A 23,661-nucleotide genomic window follows, 5' to 3' on the forward strand; every position below is an offset into this window, starting at 1 on the left:
ATTGCCCACAGACTCCTGAATATTTGCTGTCTCAGGGAATTTCCACAGCGGTTACCAGCACCATATTATAGATTTTTTTTTTTTAATGAGTAACAGTCAGAGATGGAGATTTTCAGTACTGTCCTTGCGCAACAGTCTGGCTTGTCATTTGGAGTCCCCCATAAGCCCTTTCATATGTGTGCAGTCATAATTATCAGACGTGCTCTTATAATTTACCGGGATTGTAATGGCATGCATGTTTGTCAGGGCTGTGTTCAGCGGTGTTTAATTTGTAACTTGCATGCGCTAAGATGTGTAACTAATTCAGTTGGCGGGCTCATTTATGATTGACTCCGTATACGGTTGCGCCTGCCTATCTGACTGTATAGTCTACAGTCCAGAATAGTTACCTGGGAACAGTTACCGTGGCAGTGCTGAGTTGCTATTTTGCATTGGAGGGAATGTATAGGTGCGTTGTACAATAGCCTTATCGAAAAAAGAGAGTTTGGTTTTTAGCCTTGCGTTGTCATTTAATGCACATATGTCTACTCCCAACCAACAACACAACATTCTCACAATATTTCTGCCTCGTAGTGGCAATCTTGTAACATTGACGAGACATTCCAGGAACATGGCGAGGACATTTTGTGTTAGCTGGGCTCGTCTCAATTTGGAGGGCATTTTGATTGATGCTTACGGGGGAACACAAGCACAGGTTTGTCAGCTGGGTGAGTGATAGGTCTGTAAAAAGCGGTAACCCCTCTGGCCTTCAGGGGTACATCGGCTCCTGCCTGTTCCTCCTCCTCCCGAAACCGTAATAGATTCACCCCCCCCCCCCCACCCCTCGGGGTTCCTGTTCCGTACAAATCTCTAAGAATATCCTCCCTGCTCTCCTGAGGGGTGATGTCATCTTCAGTCAAATGAAACGGTCGCACTCGGAACCTCGAAGACGGAATCGAGGGGGAGGGGGGAGGGGGAGGGAGGGCTAAAGGCCACGTTTAAGGAAACTTATTTAATTTGTTTACTTTTTAACTCCTCAGAGCGTCTTCCAGCTATTCTGTTAGAGCTGACTTTGCCATAATGGCTGACATCTGTCGTTTTCAGTCTCTGTGCTGACTACCCTCCCCTTCTAATTATCTTGTGTGCAAATGCACGTGAAGCAAATTAACGTGTACGCACTGTTGGATTTGGATTTTGTCTGTTTAAAGAAAAAAACAACTCTACCACACAGAAGGGCTAACAAACATTTGGGAGAGACCTGAGTTACTGTGAACTCTTATTATAATTTTTTTTCCTCCTCCGGGTGGTAGGGCATTTGCTTGCCCTCCTGTGCCCCGCTCTTGGGAACGGAGGGTTACCCAACGGGAGGGGTGACGTATGCGGGGCTTTGGGCGTAGATACCTTTTGGCACTTCTGGAACCGTGAGCTTGCCTGACGAAAGCGTGCGCCGCCTGCCATTCTGCGTCCGTCCAGCCCCGATGGCCGCTCTCGCTCCCGCGATGCCGCCTCTCCGCGCGCGATGGCCCTCTCTCCCGCATGGCGCTTCCGCCGAGCGCTTTCCGCGTCTTCCCTCTCCCGCGGAGTGCCTCTAGATCAGCCGTGGAGAGAGTGGGGCAGCCTAGCCCTGTCACTTGGCTAGAATCGTCACCAGCCCACGCCTACACCGCCTACCCTCCTGGTACACCTCACTGGCTAACTCCCTGCTACCACGCTACCTCCTGCTAACACTCACTGCCTACCTCTGGCCTAACACTCTTGCCTACCTCATGGCCACTCACGCTACGCTCTGCCTACCGCTAGCCTGCCCCCCTACCTCGCATGGCCTACCCTCTCTCCGCCACGCATGGCTAGCCGCTCTCACGGTGGCCAGCCCGCGTGGGAGAGGGAGGGTGCGATCGGCGCTACCGACACTCTCTGGCCTGAGAATGCTGCAGACCATGCCACTCACTGGCCTAACACTCTCTCTGGCCTAACACACTCACTGGCCTAACACTCTCACTGGCCTAACGCTCTCTCTGGCCTAACACACTCACAGGCCTAACGCTCTCACTGGCCTAACACTCTCACTGGCCTAACGCTCTCTCTGGCCTAACACACTCACTGGCCTAACACACTCACTGGCCTAACACACTCACTGGCCTAACGCTCTCTCTGGCCTAACACACTCACTGGCCTAACGCTCTCTCTGGCCTAACACACTCACTGGCCTAACACACTCACTGGCCTAACACACTCACTGGCCTAACACACTCACTGGCCTAACACACTCACTGGCCTAACGCTCTCACTGGCCTAACGCTCTCACTGGCCTAACACACTCACTGGCCTAACACTCTCACTGGCCTAACACACTCACTGGCCTAACGCACTCACTGGCCTAACACACTCACTGGCCTACACACTCACGCCTAACACCTCACTGGCCTAACACACTCACTGGCCTAACGCTCTCACTGGCCTAACGCACTCACTGGCCTAACACACTCACTGGCCTAACGCACTCACTGGCCTAACACACTCACTGGCCTAACGCTCTCTCTGGCCTAACACTCTCACTGGCCTAACACACTCACTGGCCTAACACACTCACTGGCCTAACACACTCACTGGCCTAACACTCTCACTGGCCTAACACTCTCACTGGCCTAACACACTCACTGGCCTAACGTTCTCTCTGGCCTAACACACTCACTGGCCTAACACACTCACTGGCCTGACGCACTCACTGGCCTAACACACTCACTGGCCTAACGCTCTCACTGGCCTAACACACTCACTGGCCTAACACACTCACTGGCCTAACGCTCTCACTGGCCTAACACACTCACTGGCCTAACGCTCTCACTTGCCTAACGCTCTCACTGGCCTTTGCTTTGAAAGTATGAATTTGAATTCTGTTCTCTGCGGTACAGTGTAGCTGCGTTGCTGTTATAAATCTCTCCATATGAGGGTGTTTGCTGAGCGGTGGTTAATGAAGGTGATAAGAATAAGGATGAATTGGGTTCTTGTTCAGTGTGGAGTGGATGTGGCTGTGCTGGTGGTGAATGGCTGGGGGAGCTGTGTGAGAAAGCCAGCGTGGGTGAGCGACCTCTTAAAAACAAACATCCTGTGTGTGTGTGTGTGCGCGCGTGTGTCTGTGTGTGTGTTTGTATGCCTGTGTGTGCATGTTTGTATGCCTGTGTGTGTGTGTGTGTGTGTGCATGTTTGTATGCCTGTGTGTGTGTGTCTGTATGTGGAAGTTCACTCTATTTCTGTTTCTCAGTCTCCCCCTCCCCCTGCGCTCTGTAGCGGTGTAGATATTGATTTGGTTCCTTTGTGAAGGTTCGCGCCTGGAGACTGAGGCTTGGCGGGAAGCGGGAGCGCCGCTCGTAGCCGCGGTTGCGGCGGGTCGCGGGTCGCGGTCCCGTTTCCTTCCTGCTGCAGGGTTCTCCGCAGGCGACGGTCCCCCCCCCCCGTCCACCATTCGGCCGAGCCCCCGCCGCGGCCCGTGATGGAACGCACTACACTACACCCCCCACCCCCACCCCGACCCCCCCGCGCCTGCCCCGGGCCGGTCTATTTTTAGAGGGGGTGTTGAGGATCCCCCTGATAGCGCTTCCTGGAAAGAGGCCGAGGGTGCGCCTCGTCATTCCGTCTGTCCCGCCTTAAAAGCCCCCCCCCCCCAACCCCTCGTCGTGTAGGGTGTAATTCCCTCGCTGCCCCATCCCCCCCCCCCCCCAATCCCCGTATCGATTATGTTCATAACTTCTCTCCATTGGCTCGTCTGAAAGCAGCGGATCCTGTTGCAGCTTCATTCACGGCGGCTGTTTGGCTTGGTCTGCTGGTGTTGGGGTATGGTCCGGTCCTCTCTCTCAGTGTAAGAGTTCAGCTGGGTACCCCGTGTCGCTGTTTGGCTTGGTCTGCTGGTGTTGGGGCACGGTTCGGGTAAAAGTTCAGCTGGGAGCCACTTGTCGTCGGTCGCTTATCAGATTTCACACCTCCGACACGCTCACAAAAAATATCTGTAGCGGTTAGGCGGTGTTTTTGTGTCGGTGTTAATCTCGTTTCTCCTGTACGAGTCAGCTGTGGTTTGCTTTAGTGTTTTCGTCTCGATAGAATCGCGTTGGGTCCAGAGAAGGCAAATCGGACTGCAGCCAATGAGATGTAAGGACACTGAACAACAGCCAACTAAGTAGAGGCTTGTTTCACTACCTTAAAGACCCTGTGCAATCAAAATTGATTGCCATATTTTTAGTTGTTAAATATAAATAGGTGGTGTCTAGGGTTACCCTAAAAGGGCTGGTGTGGGTGCAGGTTTTTGTTCTTGCCCAGCACTAAGACACCTGATTCTGCTTTGCATGGTCTTGGCTGAAGACCATCATTAGTTAATTAGGTGAATCGGGTGTCTTGGTGCTGGTTTGAAGTAAAAAAACCTGCACACACACCGGCCATTTTTGGATAAGACCAAAGAAAACATGTCTAGCCCATTTTGTTCAGTTGAGAATTAAAAAAAAAAAAAAGAACCCTGTTAGCAGCAAAGATTTTAGGCTGTCCACTACAGGAGGGTTTGCTCTTGGTCAGTTTGGGACCACAATTCTTGTGGACATAGTGCCATAAATTTAGGATTATATGTACAGTAAATATGTATAGGCCGTAAGATTAGAAGGATATGTACAGCCTGTAAGATTGTGAGAATATGTACAGCCCGTAAGATTAGGAGAATATGTACAGCCCGTAAGATTGGGAGAATATGTACAGCCCGTAAGATTGGGAGAATATGTACAGCCTGTAAGATTGGGAGAATTTTTACAGCCTGTAAGATCAGGAGAACATGTACAGTCTGTAAGATCGTGAGAATATGTACAGCCAATAAGATTGTGAGAATATGTACAGCCTGTAAGATTAGGTTAATATGTACAGTGAATATGTACAGCCTGTAAGATTGTGAGAATATGCACAGCCTGTAAGATTGTGAGAATATGTACAGCCTGTAAGATTGTGAGAATATGTACAGCCTGTGAGATTGGGAGAACATGTACAGTCTGTAAGATTGTGAGAATATGTACAGTCTGTAAGATTAGGTTAATAGGTACAGTGAATATGTACAGTCTGTAAGATTGGGAGAATATGTACAGCCTGTGAGATTGGGAGAACATGTACAGCCTGTAAGATTGGGAGAATATGTACACCCTGTAAGATTGGGAGAATATGTACAGCCTGTAAGATTGGGAGAATATGTACAGCCTGTAAGATTGGGAGAATATGTACAGCCTGTAAGATTGGGAGAATATGTACAGCCTGTAAGATTGGGAGAATATGTACAGCCTGTAAGATTGGGAGAATATGTACAGCCTGTAAGATTAGGTTAATATGTACAGCCTGTGAGATTGGGAGTGGCTGTAGGGAAGAGGCCGCTGTGCTGGGTGAGTCTGAGAGACAGTGCGGTGTGAAGCCCTGGAAAGGCTCAGTCACAGGAAGAGCGGAGGGATCATTATCTAACCCCAAACCGGCAGGCCGTTACCCTGCCCCATCCCATTTCCATTTCTAATCACTTCTGGTTATGATGTTCCGCTTTATTAAAGACATGAGCTCCGTTCCGTTTTAGGAATTCAGCCGGCCCGCTTATCTGGAGCGACTCAGCGAGGATTACTCTTTTACGTGCAGTCCATTTGTACGGCTGGCCGTTTTTTTTTTACGAATGGCAATTCAGGCTGAGTGCCTTTCTCAGTGTCGCGAATGGCAGTGCCCCACCCGGGAATCAAACCTGCAGCCGCTCTTTGACGTGCGCAGTTCCCCCAGCCGCTATACTGCATGTGGAGCAGAGGTGGGCAAGCAGGACCGTGGCATTGTGGGGGATTTGTGCGCTTACTCAATCTGCCCAGTCGTTAGTGTGGCCAGCCAACATTTTTATCAGAATTTACTGGTAAGATCAGGGAATTGTGGAGGATTGTGATATGAAACATTTTACCGTGTACTAATTTACAAGTGGGCAGCATCGACGATTTACACGGTTTGCAGTTTGTCGTCCATTTTCTGCGAAGGCCCACCGATCAACTTTGTATGAAAGCGTATATCAGATGGCGTCAGCGGCAGTTGGAAGCGGTGAGAAATTAAGGGAATCGGAGTTCAGAGACCGATCGGGTGCTTTCAGGTTCCGACTCCCACTAAATGCAGACGTGAAACATTCCTGTGGATTTAGCGCACGTTCAAAGCAAGCTTCGTAATAAACTTTATTTGTCTATTGCCTGTCGTACAGCCGCGCAAAGGGCTTGAGAGGGCTCCGAGCGGCACCGTAAAACACTGAGTGACATAAGGACACGCACGCTGGTGAAACAAGGATACAAATGGCCATGAAATACAGCAATAAGACGGTAAATAGAAAATGTGCAGAAAATATGAATGAGATGCGAACAGGATAAAATATGAATGCTCAAAAAAGATAATATTATGGGGAAAACTAAAATAGCAGAATATTAAAAACTGCAGTAAATTAGCAAATAAAAGAAAGCGCTGAATATCATATAAAAAGAACCGTACTAATCGAAAGCTAGAGTAGATTTTTTTTAATGGCCAGAAAAAAAGCCTGCCCCTCTCTCTCTCTCTGTGTATGTATATATATATATTTATTTGGTCGTGTGTTTCTTTTGCAGCGACTGAGGGAAGCCATTAGGTGGGGTAACCCCTTAATGCAGTTGCTAACGTGTGTGAATTCTGACTGCCTCGTACACAGTTATCTCATTGAGACTCAGTTGTTGTGAATGAGCTGCATCCTCTGCAGTAAAATACTAGCTGTATGGCCTCGGGTTTGCGAGCCTTTGGAAAACGGGGTTTCCTTTCGGGTCCGCTCTCCTGCCCTAATCTAATTATAGCCGTCCCGTTTGAGCGCTGCTTGGAACGCGATCACGTCCGGCGCTGTGTGGAAATGGTTTAAATTACTGGAGAGTTAACTTGGAACGGCCTAAATTTAAATGCGCGAGCCCCTTCCTCTTGCCCCCTTGTTTACAAAGTAAATATTCAGAATACACCCTGGTAGAAGTCCGGACGTTGCGCCACGGTTGTATGTATGTATTTCATAGCCAATAATGGATAACGTTTGTTATAATAAGCAGGTTGGTAAAGATTAGTTAGCGCTAGAGTAAAAGTATTCAAATGTGGTTTCCTGTCCGGCTGTTTTAAATATGAAAGATTGATGTCTTGCCTTTAAAATGAAGTCAATTAATCCACAGCCTGTCAATGCGTTTGTTGATATTTAAATGTAAATTTACAGTGCTTTTGTAACCAGGCCACAAACAAAACTGGTCAGCAAATCAGGTCAGAAAATGTTGTTGAGTGACAGGGCTCACGTCCAATAGCAGAACGGTTTCGAGTTCCGTGCCCAGGAGAGCGAGGGACAGCCACGCTGCGTTGATGTTTGGGGCGTGACCCTAGCTGCCGATCTCGCTGCACAACTGCCTATTTGGAAGTGCAAATCAGTCCTAAAGCCTGTTATTTGTTTGTAAGAAAAGCATAGTACTTTTTCCAAGTTGTGTGACATTTTAAATCTTTGGAAAGGGTGGAGGAGGCCATTTTGAAGCTTGGTTGGCAGAAGTGGGTGTAGTATTTCAGCCCTCATTGTTTTTGTACAGATAACTTTTTTATTTATTTATTTTTTTACTTATTGTGGGCATCTTGCCTGATTTTAGATATAAGGCCCATTTATTATTAGCGTTTGTTATTGAAAGCATTTTTTTGGTGCGGGGGTGGAGTGTGCTTTTTTGGGAACAGCCTACAAATATTTTGAAATGGGTAAAACTTTGGTTTTCAGTAGTTCTGTCCCACTGTGTGTATTTAAAAAAAAAAAAAAAAAGTACCACTGTGTTCAGCTTTTTTGGGCTGGGGAAATGGCTTGCTAACTGTTACTAGAAACAGTCTGAGTGCATCTCGCAAGCTATGAAGAGCCCTGTAGTAATAATCTAATAAAAAAAATAAAAAAACATTTTTAAAACTAATATCAGTCTTCTGTTGATCAAAATTGGCAGTTGGCCATTTGTGTGACTTGTGGTAGATGTAGCAGTTAGAGAACATTGGTATTAGTAATGTTAAATTGAGAACATTGGTATTAGTAATGTTAGATTGAGAACATTGGTGATGTTAAATTGATGCTCAACTGCTCAGAATTTAAATATACATCTTTGCTAGCTAGCCATTTGCCAAGTTCTCACAAACCTTTTTTTCTTTTGGCCCACATCATCATTCAGCAAAATGTTCTGTTCCTACCGAAGGTTGAATAGACTGAAAATTAGGTTTGTAAGTGACACATTGAATTTGGTGCGATTAGCAGGAAAATTAGCCTATGTGGGAGTTCTTTTATAATTTTTTTCTCCATTACACTCATCGTTGTTTTTCATGAAGCACCCCAGCGCAAAAACAAGCTTTGCATTTACACAAATCCTATAAAATCCAAGGACATTTTTGATAATCCACGAAACGGAAGTGTTTTATGGAACGGTAGGCTTGTATGGAAGCAACATTGGCCTTCCGTGAATATTACGCCAGTGTTTAGCGCCTCCTACTGGATCGGGTTGTGATGTGGTCACGCTGGACTGATATAAATGAGCGGTGAATGCGCTATATTTTTGGTGTGAGCAGTCAGCATGTGGCCAGGTTATCGGCTCATGGTGTTAGTGAAACCACTTAAACTCGGTTCTCCTCTCGACACGATGCCCTGCTGTGCTGGAAAGGTCGGGGGACTCTGGGGGGGGATTGATGTCAGAACTGTGCGTTCTGAACGCTGTTATTGTTTTGACGTCCACAGATATGACGTTTACCTCACTGTTTCTCTATGTGTGTGTCTCTTTCAGCCATCCTTTAAAAACAGAGAGGTCCTGGAGTCCTGGAATTACCCAGAGGTCATCGCTGCTCGTCGCTGTCTGCCACCACCGCCGCCGCCGCTGCTGCTGCTACTACTGCTACCGCCATCCGTCGACTCCGCCCTGCTGACGGGACTCGAGGAATGTCTGCCGCGCTACCACAGGCTGGCCAGGAGGAGGCGATGTGGCGCACGGGCGGGAGCAGCCAGGCGGCGCTGTGGGCCCACTAGCCGAGACCCGCGTGCGTGGCGCGTGGCGTGTGCGTGTTTCCGCGTGTGTGTGCGTGCGTGAGCGAGCGTGTGCGTGTGCGTGCGTGACCGCGCGCTACCTGCTCTGTCTGAGGCAAAGGCATGCTACTCTGACAGAGGGATCCGCTGAAGAAGAGAGGAGCGAGAAGAGAGGAGAAGATCACCCCCTCGAGGAGCGCCCGCGGGAAGAAAGACAGACGGACGGAAGAAGAGAAGGAAAGGATAACCTTCACCTCCACTGCTGCCGCCTTTCGGTTTTTAAACTTTTTTGTTTTTTTAATGCACTGTTGCGTGCGCGCCTATAGGGGGAGCCCCCTCCTCTGTGTGTAGCGCTCCCTCCCTCCCTCTGCGGCGCCCTCTGCTGGTAGTTTCGGTGGCTGTGATTTGCATGGCAGCGGAGTAACCGTGGAGAGGCCGGGCTACCACAAGCTTATGGATTTTGAGAAGAGAGGGAAGGGAGAGGCCGAGGAGGGTAAGAGGATGTCCAAGGCGGCCGGGAGCCGGACTGGACACGGGGGCCGGGGCACGGGGACCAACTCCGGGGTGCTCATGGTCGGCCCGAACTTCCGTGTGGGGAAGAAGATCGGCTGCGGGAACTTCGGCGAGCTGCGGCTCGGCAAGAACCTCTACACCAACGAATATGTGGCCATCAAACTGGTAAGAGCGCCTGGGGCTGGTTAGCAAAGAAATGTGTACGAGAACGAATGGGTGAGAGCTAGCAGGCTAGCTGGAGAGAAACGAGTGCAAGAATGACTGATTTAGAGCAACCGGGTTAGCTGGAGAGATGTGACAGTTTGACCGGTTAAGAGCGAGCTGGCTAGCTGTTGATCTGAGTCAGATTTGACTGGATAAGAGCGCCCGGGCTAGCTACAGATGTGTGTGAGAATGACTGGTAAGAGCTAGCAGGCTAGCAGGAGAGTTGTGTGAGAATGACTGGTAAGAGCTAGCAGGCTAGCTGGAGTGATGTGTGAGAGTGACTGGTAAGAGCTAGCAGGCTAGCTGGAGTGATGTGTGAGAATGACTGGTAAAAGCTAGCAGGCTAGTTGGAGAAATGTGTGTGAGAATGACTGATAAGAGCTAGCTGGAGAGATGTGTGTGAGAATGACTGGTAAGAGCTAGCAGGCTAGCTGGAGAGATGTGTGAGAATGACTGGTAAGAGCTAGCAGGCTAGCTGGAGAGATGTCTGACAGAATGACTGGTAAGAGCGCCTGGGCTAGCTGGAGCGATGTGTGTCAGAATGACTGGTAAGAGCTAGCAGGCTAGCTGGAGAAATGTGTGTGAGAATGACTGGTAAGAGCTAGCAGGCTAGCTGGAGAAATGTGTGTGAGAATGACTGGTAAGAGCTAGCAGGCTAGCTGGAGAAATGTGTGTGAGAATGACTGGTAAGAGCTAGCAGGCTAGCTGGAGAAATGTGTGTGAGAATGACTGGTAAGAGCTAGCTGGCTAGCTGGAGACGTGTGAGAATGACTGGTAAGAGCTAGCAGGCTAGCTGGAGCGATGTGTGTGAGAATGACTGGTAAGAGCTAGCAGGCTAGCTGGAGCGATGTGTGTGAGAATGACTGGTAAGAGCTAGCAGGCTAGCTGGAGAAATGTGTGTGAGAATGACTGGTAAGAGCTAGCAGGCTAGCTGGAGAAATGTGTGTGTGAATGACTGGTAAGAGCTATGGGAGGCAGCTTGGGACGAAGAGTGGGTGTGAGAGGTGGAGAATGACTGGTAAGAGCTAGCAGGCTAGCTGGAGCGATGTGTGTGAGAATGACTGGTAAGAGCTAGCTGGCTAGCTGGAGAGATGTGTGAAAATGACTGGTTAAGAGCGACTGGGCCTGCGGGAGAGATGTGTGTGAGAATGTGTGCTTGTAGCCAGGCCTGCAAATCTTGGTTAGCCTGGTACATTACATACTTATCCAGTGCAACCTGCATAGATTATGTATTTTTAATAGGGATCAGAGGCTAGCGCACTGGTGTGGCTCATTCATTATTTAAGCATATAATGCCCCATCATGCATCAGGACCTCTGTAAAAATGACAGATAAGACTGGCCAATGTTGCTGCAAGAGGACAATGATGTCCTTGTGATTGTAGGGGCTGTTCCTTGGTGTGGCGGCTTCACTAAGCAAGCCCGGGTCAGCCTGCTGATGTTTGGCGGGTAACGGCGCCTATGGTGATGTCACTGCGCCACACCAGGGCCGAGGCGGGCGAAAGCGCGGGGTTGGTGTCGTCCTGCCGTTAATTTAAAATGCGAGACGCGACAGACGAGGCGGCGAACGATTTTCCACCTGGGGCAGGAGCAGGAAGTCCAGCGCCTCTCCGAGCGCTTTTAAACTGCCGTTTTTTGGGCCCCGTGCTTATTCGCATGCCCCCTTCGTACTCTGGCCCCCTCCCCCCCCCCCCACCCCCACTCCCGTAGCTGTGCCCTCAATTTTCTCTTGTCGTGTTTCCATGGGAACGTGAAGGAGAACCTTTCCGACATCCGGAACCTTCCCTTCCGCCCGTGCTCCGCTCGGGGTGACGCGAGAGTTCTGTCCTTTCAGAGCTCTGTTTGTGTAGGCGGGAAAAGAAGGGAAAAAAGAAAAAAAAACCGGAGTCTTTAAGCGGGGAGCTCACCGGCGGGATTTTATTTATTTATTTGTTTTTGTTTTTTTTTAACGGTTGTGTTTTTCCGCCTTCCTGCCTGGAATGAGGCGAGCTGCGTGGGTGTCTCTCTGACTGCCGCTGGTCACCACGGCGACCTTGGACATGGCCGCCCCGGCTGGATGTGCTGACCGCTGTTCTCCCACCGGCCTGAAATATGCCTCCCTTCAGCCGCTCTTCAGTCTTCAGGCTCGGTTAAAGACTGACTCGCAGTGCGCTTAATTAACATTCATTCACCGGGGGGGGGGGGTTGTTTCTGGGGTGGGGGGGTGGGTGGGGGAGGCAGGGGTGAGAAACAGCGGCTGGCTTGGGCCTGTGCTCGTGAACTGTGATGCATAAAACAAACAAGCGAGACTTGAGGGAACTGAAAATAATTGCACAACACTTGCAGTGTGCGTGCATGAGCGTGTCTGTGTGCATGAATGCGTGTGTGTGCATGAGCGCGTGTGTGTGCACGTGTGAGCGCGTTTTTGTGTGCAAGCATGTGCAAGCTCTGCATTCCAGGACTCTGGGCTCAGGGCTGTGTAATTCAGTGTGAAACAGAAAACAGAACTTGCCACGAAGCGGAGTCTGGTTTTTACAGGGTTGGCGGGTGTGGGTGGGGCTGGCGGGGCTGGGGGGGCAGGGTCGGGGGGGGTTGACGCAGCTGAGCAGCATCCTGAGGAAGCTCTTCTTGGTGACCGCATTGTGACGTACAGGTGTATACGTGAGCAGCCGCCTGTACACAGGAGGTAATTAACTGAATCGACGCGTTTCACAAACTTCCTCTGCATCACACTGTAGTTCATTCTCCCTCCCCTCCCCCTTCTGTTTTTCTGAAATGACATTTGCGCTCTTTATTTAGCAGATGTGGAGTGACACAGTCCTTTTTTTTTAAAGCTGCACATTCACTGAAGCATTCGGGTCGAGCAGCAACGTCCGGTCAGGGACTCAAACCCGCAGCCTCTGCGTCCCTAGCCGTTCCCCTGCGTTGTCGCCTTTGTCGCACACGTGCTGGACTCCTGGAATACCCCTGAGAGCTCAGTTAGCCATGAGTGATTCCCCCCCTGACTGTTTAACATGAGTCCCTGGAACTGCGCCCATGTCAGTGTTCAGAGTTTCCCACACAGAAGAAATGATGGGGGGGGGGGATTTGTGCTGGTCTGTGCTGTGCCAAATTAATGCGGCAGGTTGCCTGCACAGACCAGCATAATTCCCCCCACCGCTTCCCCCAAACGGGGAGGGGGGGGCTCTTCCATAGCAGTGAATTCCCAACAAACCAACAGTACTTGGCCCTCTGAAACAGTACTCTGAATTAAAAAAAAAAAAAAAGAATAAATATTAAAATAGCGCTTCCCGGAATTTGGCGAGGGCTGCATTTGTGTTTTTGACATGACCCGCGTGCATTAAGCCTGCCCTGATTCACTCAGCAGAGTGTTTACCCAGCGAGGCTCTGGCCTGGATCTCCTCTCGCTCAGCCTGCTGCTGTCTCGCTCTTCCCTGAATTGATCTACTTTAAGGGGGTTAAGGGAGAGCAGTGCCCCCAAAGAGCAGTGCCCCAGAGGAAGAGTTAGCACGTACCAGTGATGTCATTCTCAGCAATTTACCGGCATGTAGCGGTAGTAAATATTAGCAGTATTGCTGGGTGTTATTTTTTTATTAATTTATTTATTTTCTTATGAATACCCTTAAAGCATCTGCAGTATATTACCCAAATGTATTTTCTAATTTAAATAGTTGTGAAGAAGGATGAATATGCGGGGCTCTGTTCATGCTTTGCAAATTAACAAGCATACGAATGCTAATCCTAGTAGACTAATTGGTTTATATACTCATCTCATGGTCAAATACTTGGAAAAACGAAATGTTCAGTCGCATCCCCAATGAGATTAAAAACAAAATAGTTAATCTTAATTTTGTGTGTTTATAGCTGCACTTAGGCTATGTTTAGTCTTATGGCTTCTGCTGCTGTACGCACATTCTAGTTAAGATTCAGGTTAAATTGGTGCTAATGGAAATCGCCAGTGATTAGAATTCAAGCGCAGGCCTGTTTCCACGGCGACTTTGTTTCCGGTGTGTATGTAAATCTGCTCGTGTGCGAAGCGTTGTGGGATTCGGGCGAGCGAGCGAGCGAGCTGCTCGCGTAAATATTTAAACGGGTGACCTTTTCGCCTGACCACGTGAGAATACACACCGCCGCTGCGTGGTCTTCTTGAGCTGACCCGCATCCCTGGAGCGCTGTGTTCCTCCTGCCCCCCCCCCCCCCGCCCAACCCCCCCCCAGTACAGCCCGCCTGCATCGCACCTCTCTGAAATGGCGATGAGTCTCCCTGTGTGAATGAGGCTGGCTAATACTCATTTTACATTCTCACATGGTTGGGAAAACCTCAAGTTCACTGCGCTGATGATGGTTATGAAAGGTGTGCAGTTTTTGTAATGTCACCTGTGGTAGCCTGCTTTGTGACTGAGCGTATTATATCTTGCACTGTTTTACGGCTTGTGGGGAATTTTAGAAAGAAAAGGAGGGTGAGAATAAGCAGCGAAGATAAGAATCTGCACAGCCTCTAGCTAAATGAAATGTGTTTATTTTTTATTTGAGAGGTGTGAGAGGCCTGTGGCGGCCATTTTAACCCTTTGAAGAGTCCGTTTTTTTTGGAATGTTTATTTCAGAATTCTAAGTCAGTGTTCTAGAACTCCGTTGCTTTCTGTAGTGATCACCGGTAGAGTGATTGTGACAACAGTGTTAGAATGTTGAGTTCTGAACATTCTTATCATATATTTTTGATCGTACCCCTTAATGCGTTAAACCTGTGTGTAGGCTTTGGCTAGGCAAGACTGAAACTGAGGCCGGGGGGACAGGCAGGGGTGGGGGGGGGGGCAGGAACCCCGGCTGAGCGGTGTGTGATGGATTTCACCCCAGTTACAGACACACGTTTAACTGTGTGAGAAGTGACTCCTGAAATGTAAGAATTGCCGTAGGAACACAGATCCCCACTGTCCTCCTAATGTTGACCTGGGCTCTCTTCCAAGTTATTAATGCCCTCTGGAATTTTATTTTTTTTTGCTTTTTGAATCACGTTTTCTGTGTGAAGTGCAAACAAGCAGTAGAGTGTACTATGTAAGAGTTGAGCAAAAAAGAAAAAGGTAAAATGTTGCTTAAAATAAAGAAAATTTTTTTCTCATGATCAAGTTAAAACTTTCCACCTGAAACCTTTGTAGTGGTAGATTTTATAGTGGCACGTTTGTAAAGAAGCCACAGCAGAGTGTCTCGTGTGTGAGTGAACTGAGAAGGCCTTTGTTCGTGGCAGTGATTGGATAGTAGGCCTATGTTTTCATGCATCACATTCATGGCTGGTTTTCCTGGCCTGAAAATAAATGAAAATTCAGAGTTTATTATCCCCTCCAGCTCAGAGGCTGGGCCACGGTGAGGCGGGGTGGGGGGTGGGGATGGGGGGTTTAGAGGGCAGCTGTATTGCCTAGGGAGGAAACGTTTCATTGGCTGGGGTATTCCCCGCTGTATTGCTCAGTGGCGCCCCCTCTGGTCGGTCAGTTGGGGGGTGCTGGAGCCTATCCCTTTTCGCATTGGGCGAGAGGCAGGACTACACCCTGGACAGGCCGCCAATCGCAGGGCCACACACAGAATAAACGTCTTTTCAGAAATGTATTTATTTATTCATTTTTTTACTGGCAGCAGTGACGCAGTTTGTTTGCAGAAGGCAGTGGTGGTGTGCGCTGACGTTTCTCTCATGCACTGGAGTGAAGCTGGAGTGAAGCTGGAGTGAGACTGGAGAGATGCTGGAGAGATGCTGGAGAGATGCTGGAGAGAGGCTGGAGTGAGGCTGGAGTGAGACTGGAGTGAGACTGGAGTGATGCTGGAGAGATGCTGGAGAGATGCTGGAGAGAGACTGGAGTGAGACTGGAGTGAGGCTGGAGTGAGGCTGGAGTGAGACTGGAGAGATGCTGGAGAGAGACTGGAGTGAGACTGGAGAGATGCTGGAGAGATGCTGGAGAGAGACTGGAGTGAGACTGGAGTGATGCTGGAGAGATGCTGGAGAGATGCTGGAGAGAGACTGGAGTGAGACTGGAGTGAGGCTGGAGTGAGGCTGGAGTGAGACTGGAGAGATGCTGGAGAGAGACTGGAGTGAGACTGGAGAGATGCTGGAGAGAGACTGGAGTGAGGCTGGAGTGAGACTGGAGAGATGCTGGAGAGAGACTGGAGTGAGACTGGAGTGAGACTGGAGTGAGACTGGAGTGAGGCTGGAGTGAGACTGGAGTGAGACTGGAGTGAGGCTGGAGTGAGGCTGGAGTGAGGCTGGAGTGAGGCTGGAGTGAGGCTGGAGTGAGACTGGAGTGAGGCTGGAGTGAGGCCGGAGTGAGGCTGGAGTACAGTGCAGTGCACTTAACTTATTTGGCCACGGCACCATAACGACCGTGCTCAGCACATGTGACACAGTAACATTTAAGGATCACATTCCACGCCGGGTACAGGGCGGTGCGGCAGTTGGAGTTTGTTTCTTGGCCCGCACTTGGCCGGGTCCCAACAGCAGGCGTGGTTTCGGGGGGCGGGCTGAGGGCGGTCCCACATGCCACATACGCCCAAATCATTGGTTGGATTGATGTGCCCCAAGGCCCGATCCTATTGGCCGAGGTTTTTCCTGCAGGGGAGAGGCGGGGTGAAGTTTGCAGGCTTGTCCCGCCCCCTTCCTGCCGTAGCCCCTCCTCTGTGTGCTGCGACTGCTTCGGCTGCATCAGCTGCACGTGGGACGCAGACGGCTGCTGCTGCTCGCGCGTTTCTGAGGGCGCGGCCGCAAGTTTGCGCGCTCCTGATTGGACGCAAGCGGCTGCTAATGTGGGGCGGTCTTACCGCTGGGGTTGCCCTTCCCAGTAAAAGTGTAAATTCTTTTAAAGGAAAATTGGGGATAAAATAGAAATACTTCAAAGAAAAAAAATTGGAGTTGCAAATTAAAAGTAAACAAGAGTGAATAAATAGAGCCGTTTGGGGTTCCTGAACTGCCACACACCCAGTGCCTCTGCATCCGTTATGCTGCTGCCTGTTTGTGTTTGCCCTGCAGAGTCTTTTTCACACACGGTTGACTTAAAACAAAGCTTGAAACAAACTCTCAACTGAACAGTAGTTGCTGTTGATGTTGATGTTGTTGCTGTTCTCACTCCGTCAGTCAGTGGCCTGGCCTCCCTCGTCTGTGTGCAGTTTAGGAATTACGTCTGAGTTCCTGTTCAGAGTAATATCAGCCACGGGACACCTCGGGTAATTCAATCAGCGCGGAATCCTGTGAGTAACGTCCGCGGGGCGTGAACGCGGCCGGAAGGGCCTCAGCGGGGTCAGCGGCGGAAACGGCAGCGGCGGCTTTGATTCGTGAACGCCATCCGTCACCGTCCCGCACGCGTGTGGGGGGGGGGGGGTGTGTCCCGTGACAGCTGCTAGCGAGCGTGGCTCGGGGTTCGCTGTCACCTTTAAACGCGGGCGGGTGTATTTATACATGTTTTATTAGGGGGGGCGTTTAAAGCTGCCCGGGGAAGTGGTGCATTCTGGGAAAGGGGCCTGGTACGCTGTACCCGAGCCCTGCTCTTCCGCTCTGCGTGCTTGCCTACACCGCGTACGATCATTCTTGAACGCGTGTGCGCATTATAGCGGATTTATTTTTATTTTCTTTATTGTGTGTTTTTTTTTTTGTGCTCGAGCTCTGAAAAGCCGCTTCCTGGCGTTGTGATTCCATTCTTCTGAAATCCCGGGTCTGTGCAGCGGTGTTGTCAGCGCGGCGTCCCATCTGTCTGGGTATTTTTATCCGCGCTGTTCTGCTATATCTGGCCCTGGCCTCAATTTACCGCTGCCTCACCAGAGCTTTGTTGGGAAGGTGGGGGGGGGGGGGGGGAGGGATCTGCTGATCTAATCCGGGAATGCTGGGAAATGTAGTTTCCCACTCCCCCAACCTCGCCTACCGTGAACCTCGGGGCCACACCAGGTTGTAACTGCGCGTTGCACAAGTCTCCTTCGGTTAGAATGTGCGACTTGTCGCCCTCGTGGTGTGATGGCACGTTTACCCTGTGCGGGAAAGCAACGTGCCGCAAATGTACTGAAATGCATTAAGGTGTTGTGGCATTTCACAAATATATTCACACACATTTCTCAGTGTATTGCAGGCTGTTCTGTTTCCCCAGGGGTAAATGAGGTTAGTAACGGTGAGAGCCGGGGCTCTGTGCTAGAGGCTGTGCGCTAGGGGCCCTGTGCTGAGGGCTTTGTGCTGAGGGCTCTGTGCTAGGGGCTGTGTAAGGGCTCTGGCTGCGGGGCTCTGGGACGGGACTAGGCTCGGCTCTTGCTAGGTCTTGTGCTGGGGGCTCTGTACCCTCAGAGGACTCTGCTTCAGTGGGCTGGCAAGACTGTGCTGGGGGCTCTGTGTGAGGGGGCTGTGCTGGGCTCTCTGTGCTAGGCTTTCTGTGCGAGGGGCTCTGTGAGGGCTCTGTGCTAAGGGCTGTGTTAGGGGCTCTGTGTTCGGGACTCTGTGCTAGGGGCTGTGTTAGGGGCTCTGTGTTAGGGACTCTGTGCTAGGGGCTGTGTTAGGGGCTCTGTGTTAGGGACTCTGTGCTAGGCTCTTTGCGCTCTGTTCTTGGGGCTCTGGGATCCCTGTGTGACCTCCAAGCTCCAGCTCTTTGCAGCTGTTCTCTGACCACATGCAGGGGGGGGCCTTAGATAACCCCAAACCCCCCCTCCCCCCCAGCATGTGTATCTGCTACCGCTGTCAGGCTGGGCCGGAACAAGCCTGCGTTGCTGTCATTGTGTGTGAGAGAGAGAGAGAGAAAGCTCTGCAGAAGAACAGTTCATGTCCCTATGGGGGGGCGAGGTTGTGAAAGGCTCTTTGTTGTTCTGCCGTACCCACACACACTGATCTAGTCTTCAGTTCAGCTGGGCACTTTCACACACTAGCACCCGTTAGAGAAAAACCTGCAACTGTACTGAAATTGTGCTGCCGTGAACATTCTGTAAATGTGCTGTTGTTGTGCTGTAAATGTGCTGTAGTTGTGCTGTAGTGAACGTGCTGTAAATGTGCTGTATTTGCCCTGTAGTTGTGCTGTAAATGCGCTGTAGTTGTACTGTAGTGAACGTGCTGTAAACGCGCTGTAGTTGTGCTGTAAATGCGCTGTAGTTGTACTGTAGTGAACGTGCTGTAAATCACTGGTAAATTGTGTTTATCTGTGAATCGCTGTATTTCTGTTGCTGTAGTGGGGACATGCTGTATCTGAATTGCCTGTAGTTGTGCTTAGTGAAGCGTGTATGCTAAGATGCGTTTTTGCTACCCGTAGATTGCGCTGTAGTATAATGTAGTGAACGTGTACTGAAACGGCCTGTGTTGTGCGTGTAATGCGCTGTGTGTGTATGTGTGTGACGTGCTGTAATGCTGTGTTGTGCTGTAATATGCCGCTTAGTTGTGCTGTATGACGTCTGTACGTGCTGCTTTGTCCCTTGTTGTGCTGTAGTCGTCTGGCAGTGCTGCTGTTGCTGTAGTTGTGCTGTAGTTGTACTGTAGTGAACGTGCTGTAAATGCACTGTAGTTGTGCTGTAAATGCGCTGTAGTTGTACTGTAGTAAACGTGCTGTAAATGCGCTGTAGTTGTGCGTGCTCAGGGCGTGTCCCACAGCTCAAAGTGTGCATAACAACACACACACACACACACACACAGGGGAAGTTTGTTTATTCCTGTTGAATCCGCTTTATCTTTCTTTTGCGTGTCAGGCTGGTGATCAGTGTTTGTTTATCTGCACATTGCGGCATGTAAGCCTCAGTGCTTTCCATGCAGCGCCTGTGTGAGCCTCAGTGCTGTCCATGCAGCGCCTGTGTGAGCCTCAGTGCTGTCCATGCAGCGCCTGTGTGAGCCTCAGTGCTGTCCATGCAGCGCCTGTGTGAGCCTCAGTGCTGTCCATGCAGCGCCTGTGAGAGCCTCAGTGCTGTCCATGCAGCGCCTGTGTGGCCTCAGTGCTGTCCATCACGCCATGTGTGCTACCCAGTACTGTCCAATCAGCGCCTGTTGAGCCCAGTGCTGTCCTGCAGCGCTGGTGATCAGTGTTGTCCATTGCAGCGCTGTAAGCCTCAGTGCTGTCCATGCAGCGCCTGTGTGGCTTCAGATGGGATTCGTGCTGCCTGCAGATAGCGCTGCGCAAAAATGCATATAAAACCGCTTAACTGAACATACCGGTTCCTTTCTCCTCTTGTCTACCCTGTGTGTGTGTGTGTGTGTGTGTGCGCGCGCGCGCGCGTGTGTGTGTGTGTGTGTGTGTGCGTGTGTGTGTGTGTGTGTCTGTGTGTATAATTATCTCAGCCCAGCAGTCTCACCTGTTTGTGCTTCTCTTCCTCCCTCCCTCCCTCCATTTCCGTTCTTTCGTTCTTCCTGCTGTCCGTCTCTCTGGCAGTGCCTCCTGCCCTTCAGCTGAACCTGGGGCGGGTCAGTCAAGGTCGCGGTGACCTTGCTGCGACCGATAGAAGTGCTTTGCTGCAAGTAAACCCCCCCCACTCCGCACCCCCGACCCCCCAGTGGTGCTCACCGAATCCACACAAGGCTTCTGGATCAGGAAGAACGATGTGCTGTTTTTTATATTTTGTTATTGAAAGTTGACTTGGGAGTTCCCCGTGTCTGTTAACGTAAAGCTAGGGAAGGCTGTTCTGTCATTCACCTCCTGTCTTCCTGATTATTTTTCTCCAGAACGATAAAGGTACGGGGGGTGGGGGTGGGTGGAGGGGGTGAGACTGGTGAACGGGGCTTAAAACTCGTTTTGCCTGCTACGCCCACGGAGCAGGCCTTATCTCAGCCCCAGGATTTCGGTCGAGCAGGCTTTGGGACGGGTGGGGCCCAGACGGAGGGAGAGCTTTCGCTTCGCGACGGACAGTTACCGCCAACAAAGCCGTGCAGATCACTGACGTGCACTTCCTCAAACAGACTTGTTTCTTTCGTCACCTCTGAAGAACTGGAACTGGTCTGGGCCTGTCCTACTTATCAGGGGAAGGGAGGGGGGAAGAGACAGGAGGACAGGGGAACGAGGGAGGCGTCGTCCTTCCTGCGCTCCCGCCTCTCCTCTTCCCGCCAGGCTCGGTCGTGTCTAGGCCGTGATTCGCCGAAGATTCGGGGGAAGGGGGGCGGGTGGGGGGGTAGAGATAAAAGGAGATTTCTGTGATGCTGCTTTCCTGGTGGTACGAGCGAATGAAAAGGGTTTGAGGGTGGAGGAACAGGCTCCGCCCCCAGCCCTCCTCTTTTTCAGGCGAGCCTGTGACGTGTGCAGGGGGGGGCGGAGTTCGGGTTTGGGTGCGCTTAGGCTGAAAAGCATGACTGATGGGTCCAGGAGAGTGCCAGGGGGGATGAGGTGGGAGCGATGAGGCGGGATTAGGAGAAGCGCGGTGGTTCCCTGCATTCCCGGTGTTCCCAGTATTTCCCAGTATTCCCTAGTGTTCCGGGCATTCCCAGTATTCCCAGCGTTCCTGGTGTTCGCAGTATTCCCAGCGTTCCCGATGTTCCCAGGCCTTCCTTCCTGCTGCTGGCTCCATCTGGAACCTGAAATGTGATCAGTAATCGGAGATGCGCTGATCACATGCCAGCTGTTCCTCTCCCTCTCACTCCTCCTCATCCTGCCCCACACACACTGGGGGCCTACTATGCTCCTCCCACTCCCACCCACACAGGGCCAGCTACACTACCCCACGTACATTCAGTTATATGGCTGTAGACCATTCAGCTGCCTGTCTCAATCTTCAGCGTTTCGGTGGGGGGGTACTATCATGGGTACTGACTGTGACTGTTGCAGAGAGACAGGGAGGGGGTGTGTGCATTCTTTGCACTGTTTTTTTTCCCACCCCCCCCACCCCGTAGGAGCTGAGCTTTACTTTGATACACTCATTGAACCTTTGGAACTTTTATGTAGGTGGCCCCCTCCTGAACCAGGTTGCAGCCATGTTGCCCTCCCCCTTCACATTTACCAAACTGGCCCCCCCAGCCCAGTGTGTGTGTTTGAGAGAGTGAAAGTGGAGCGTGTGTGTGTGTGTTTGAGAGAGTGAAAGTGAGAGCATGTGTGTGTTTGTTTGTGTGTCCTTTAGAGTCCGGGGTTTATTTATTTATTTATTTAGCATCCCCATTAGCAATACGCAGTGTGCAGCTAATCTGCCTGGGGTCCGAACATAAAATACATACAAGAGTATACAGTGAGACATAAAATCAAACAGACAGAATAGTATGAAACAGTAACATTAGAAAAAATAAAATAAAAATAGTAATACATGAAGGTTGTTTGTGTGTTTCAGAGAGAGAGAGTGTGTGTGTGTGTGTTTAAGAGAGAGAGTGTGTGTGTTTGTGTGTGTGTTTAAGAGAGTGTATGTGTGTTTGTGTGTTTGAGAGAGAGAGTGTGTGTGTGTGTGTGTGTCTCTGTTTGAGAGAGAGAGAGTATGTGTGTTTGTGTGTTTGAGAGAGAGAGAGTGTGTGTGTGTGTGTTTTGTTTGAGAGAGGTGTGTGTAGAGAGAGTTGTGTGTGTTGTGTGTTTAGAGAGAGAGAGGTGTGTGTGTGTTGTGTGTTTAAGAGAGAGAGAGGGTGTGTGTGTGTGTTGTGTGTGTTTTTAAGAGAGAGGGTTGAAGAGAGAGAGTGTGTGTGTGTTTGTGTTTTTGAGAGAGAGAGAGAGTGTGTGTGTGTGTGTGTGTGTTTGAGAGAGAGAGAGAGAGTGTGTGTGTGTGTGTGTTTGAGAGAGAGAGAGTGTGTGTTTGTGTGTTGAGAGAGAGTGTGTGTGTGTGTGTGTGTGGTGTGTGGTGTTTGAGAGGATGAGAGTGTTGTGTGTGTAGTGTTGTGTTGTGTTTAGAGAGAGATGTGTGTGTGTGTGTGTGTGTGTGTGTGTTTGGGGGTGTGTGTGTGTGTGTGTGTGTGTGTGTGTGTGTGTTAGAGAGGCAGTGAGAGTTGTTAAGTGGGAGGCAGCTCTGATGTAATGATGCGATTGGGATCAGATCATCCTGTAATCTGTGCAGAAAGCACTCCAGCGTGGCAGAGCGTGACCAGGAACACCCCCCCCCCCCCGTCTGCCCCCCCGCCGTCCTCACCCTAATGAGATAACACCGGCCTCAGCGCTGCATGTGTATGGGGCGGATGGGGCGAATGGGGATCACTGAAAGCGTCCTGCTGAATTTCTCTCAGCTGCGTCAAGTCTTTTTTCTTTTTTCCCCCCTCACCTCCTTTTCTAAACCTCATTAATTTTTCAGTGCGGAGAGAATGAATTTGGCTTCATCACGCTATTCCCAGAGCAGAGATGGCATTACCCCCTCTCACCCCCCCCCCCCTGATGGGCTCAGCTCAAACGGTCTTACGGGGTTTTTAAATGTGATGGACCCGCTCTGATTTGTACTCTGGACTTGATTCGTAAGCAGTTTTTAAAAATAAAAAAGATAAAAAATTTTCTCCTCGTATTTCTGCTGTTTAATTAAGTCTGACGGAAGCGATGAAGGCAGAAGGACTTTCGGCTCCACAAGGATATCCCTCCATATGAGATATGCGGATGCTTCCCCCCCCCCCCCACCGCTCCCCCCCAGAGGATAAAGTAGCACTGCAGTGCCGTAAATATGTAGTGACTCTGGAAGCAGCTCCTCCCTTTTTGGCTGTACCGCAACAGCGGGGTCAGCCCTACAAACGCGAATGTCTGTGACTGACTGACTGACTGACTGACTGAGTGACTGACTGACTGAGTGACTGACTGACTGAGTGATGAAGGTACACCATTGGTTGGCCGGATCACGTGTGTTCGGTCCAGCCATATACTAGGTTTTAACCTGGTCTTGTTTAACCAGGATCTCTCTCTGCCTCATAACTCCCCACTTTGTGTGTCTCACTGCTGATCCAGGAACAGTGTTAAAATGGCAGGTCCTAGGCCCCTCCCCTCAGGGCCTCCAGGTTGCCTGGGTCCCTGATTTGATTGACAGGAGGTTTTTGTGGGAAGGTGGTGTGGAGGTGGCAGCTGCGCTGGAGGGC

At 50.5% G+C, this 23,661-nt stretch overlaps 1 protein-coding gene across 1 annotated transcript in view; it reads left to right on the top strand.

Moving 5' to 3' along the window:
* Positions 1-23,661, top strand: part of csnk1g2b (casein kinase 1, gamma 2b) — a 46,491-nt gene that overhangs the window by 2,900 nt on the left and 19,930 nt on the right. The window contains exon 2 of the mRNA XM_064330092.1: positions 8,799-9,712. Within this exon, the coding sequence (XP_064186162.1) occupies positions 9,488-9,712 (225 nt within the window). The 5' untranslated portion in view covers positions 8,799-9,487. The remainder of the gene's footprint in view (positions 1-8,798; positions 9,713-23,661) is intronic.

The sequence above is a fragment of the Anguilla rostrata genome, chromosome 4 (assembly GCF_018555375.3).
Source record: "Anguilla rostrata isolate EN2019 chromosome 4, ASM1855537v3, whole genome shotgun sequence".
NCBI lineage: Eukaryota > Metazoa > Chordata > Actinopteri > Anguilliformes > Anguillidae > Anguilla > Anguilla rostrata.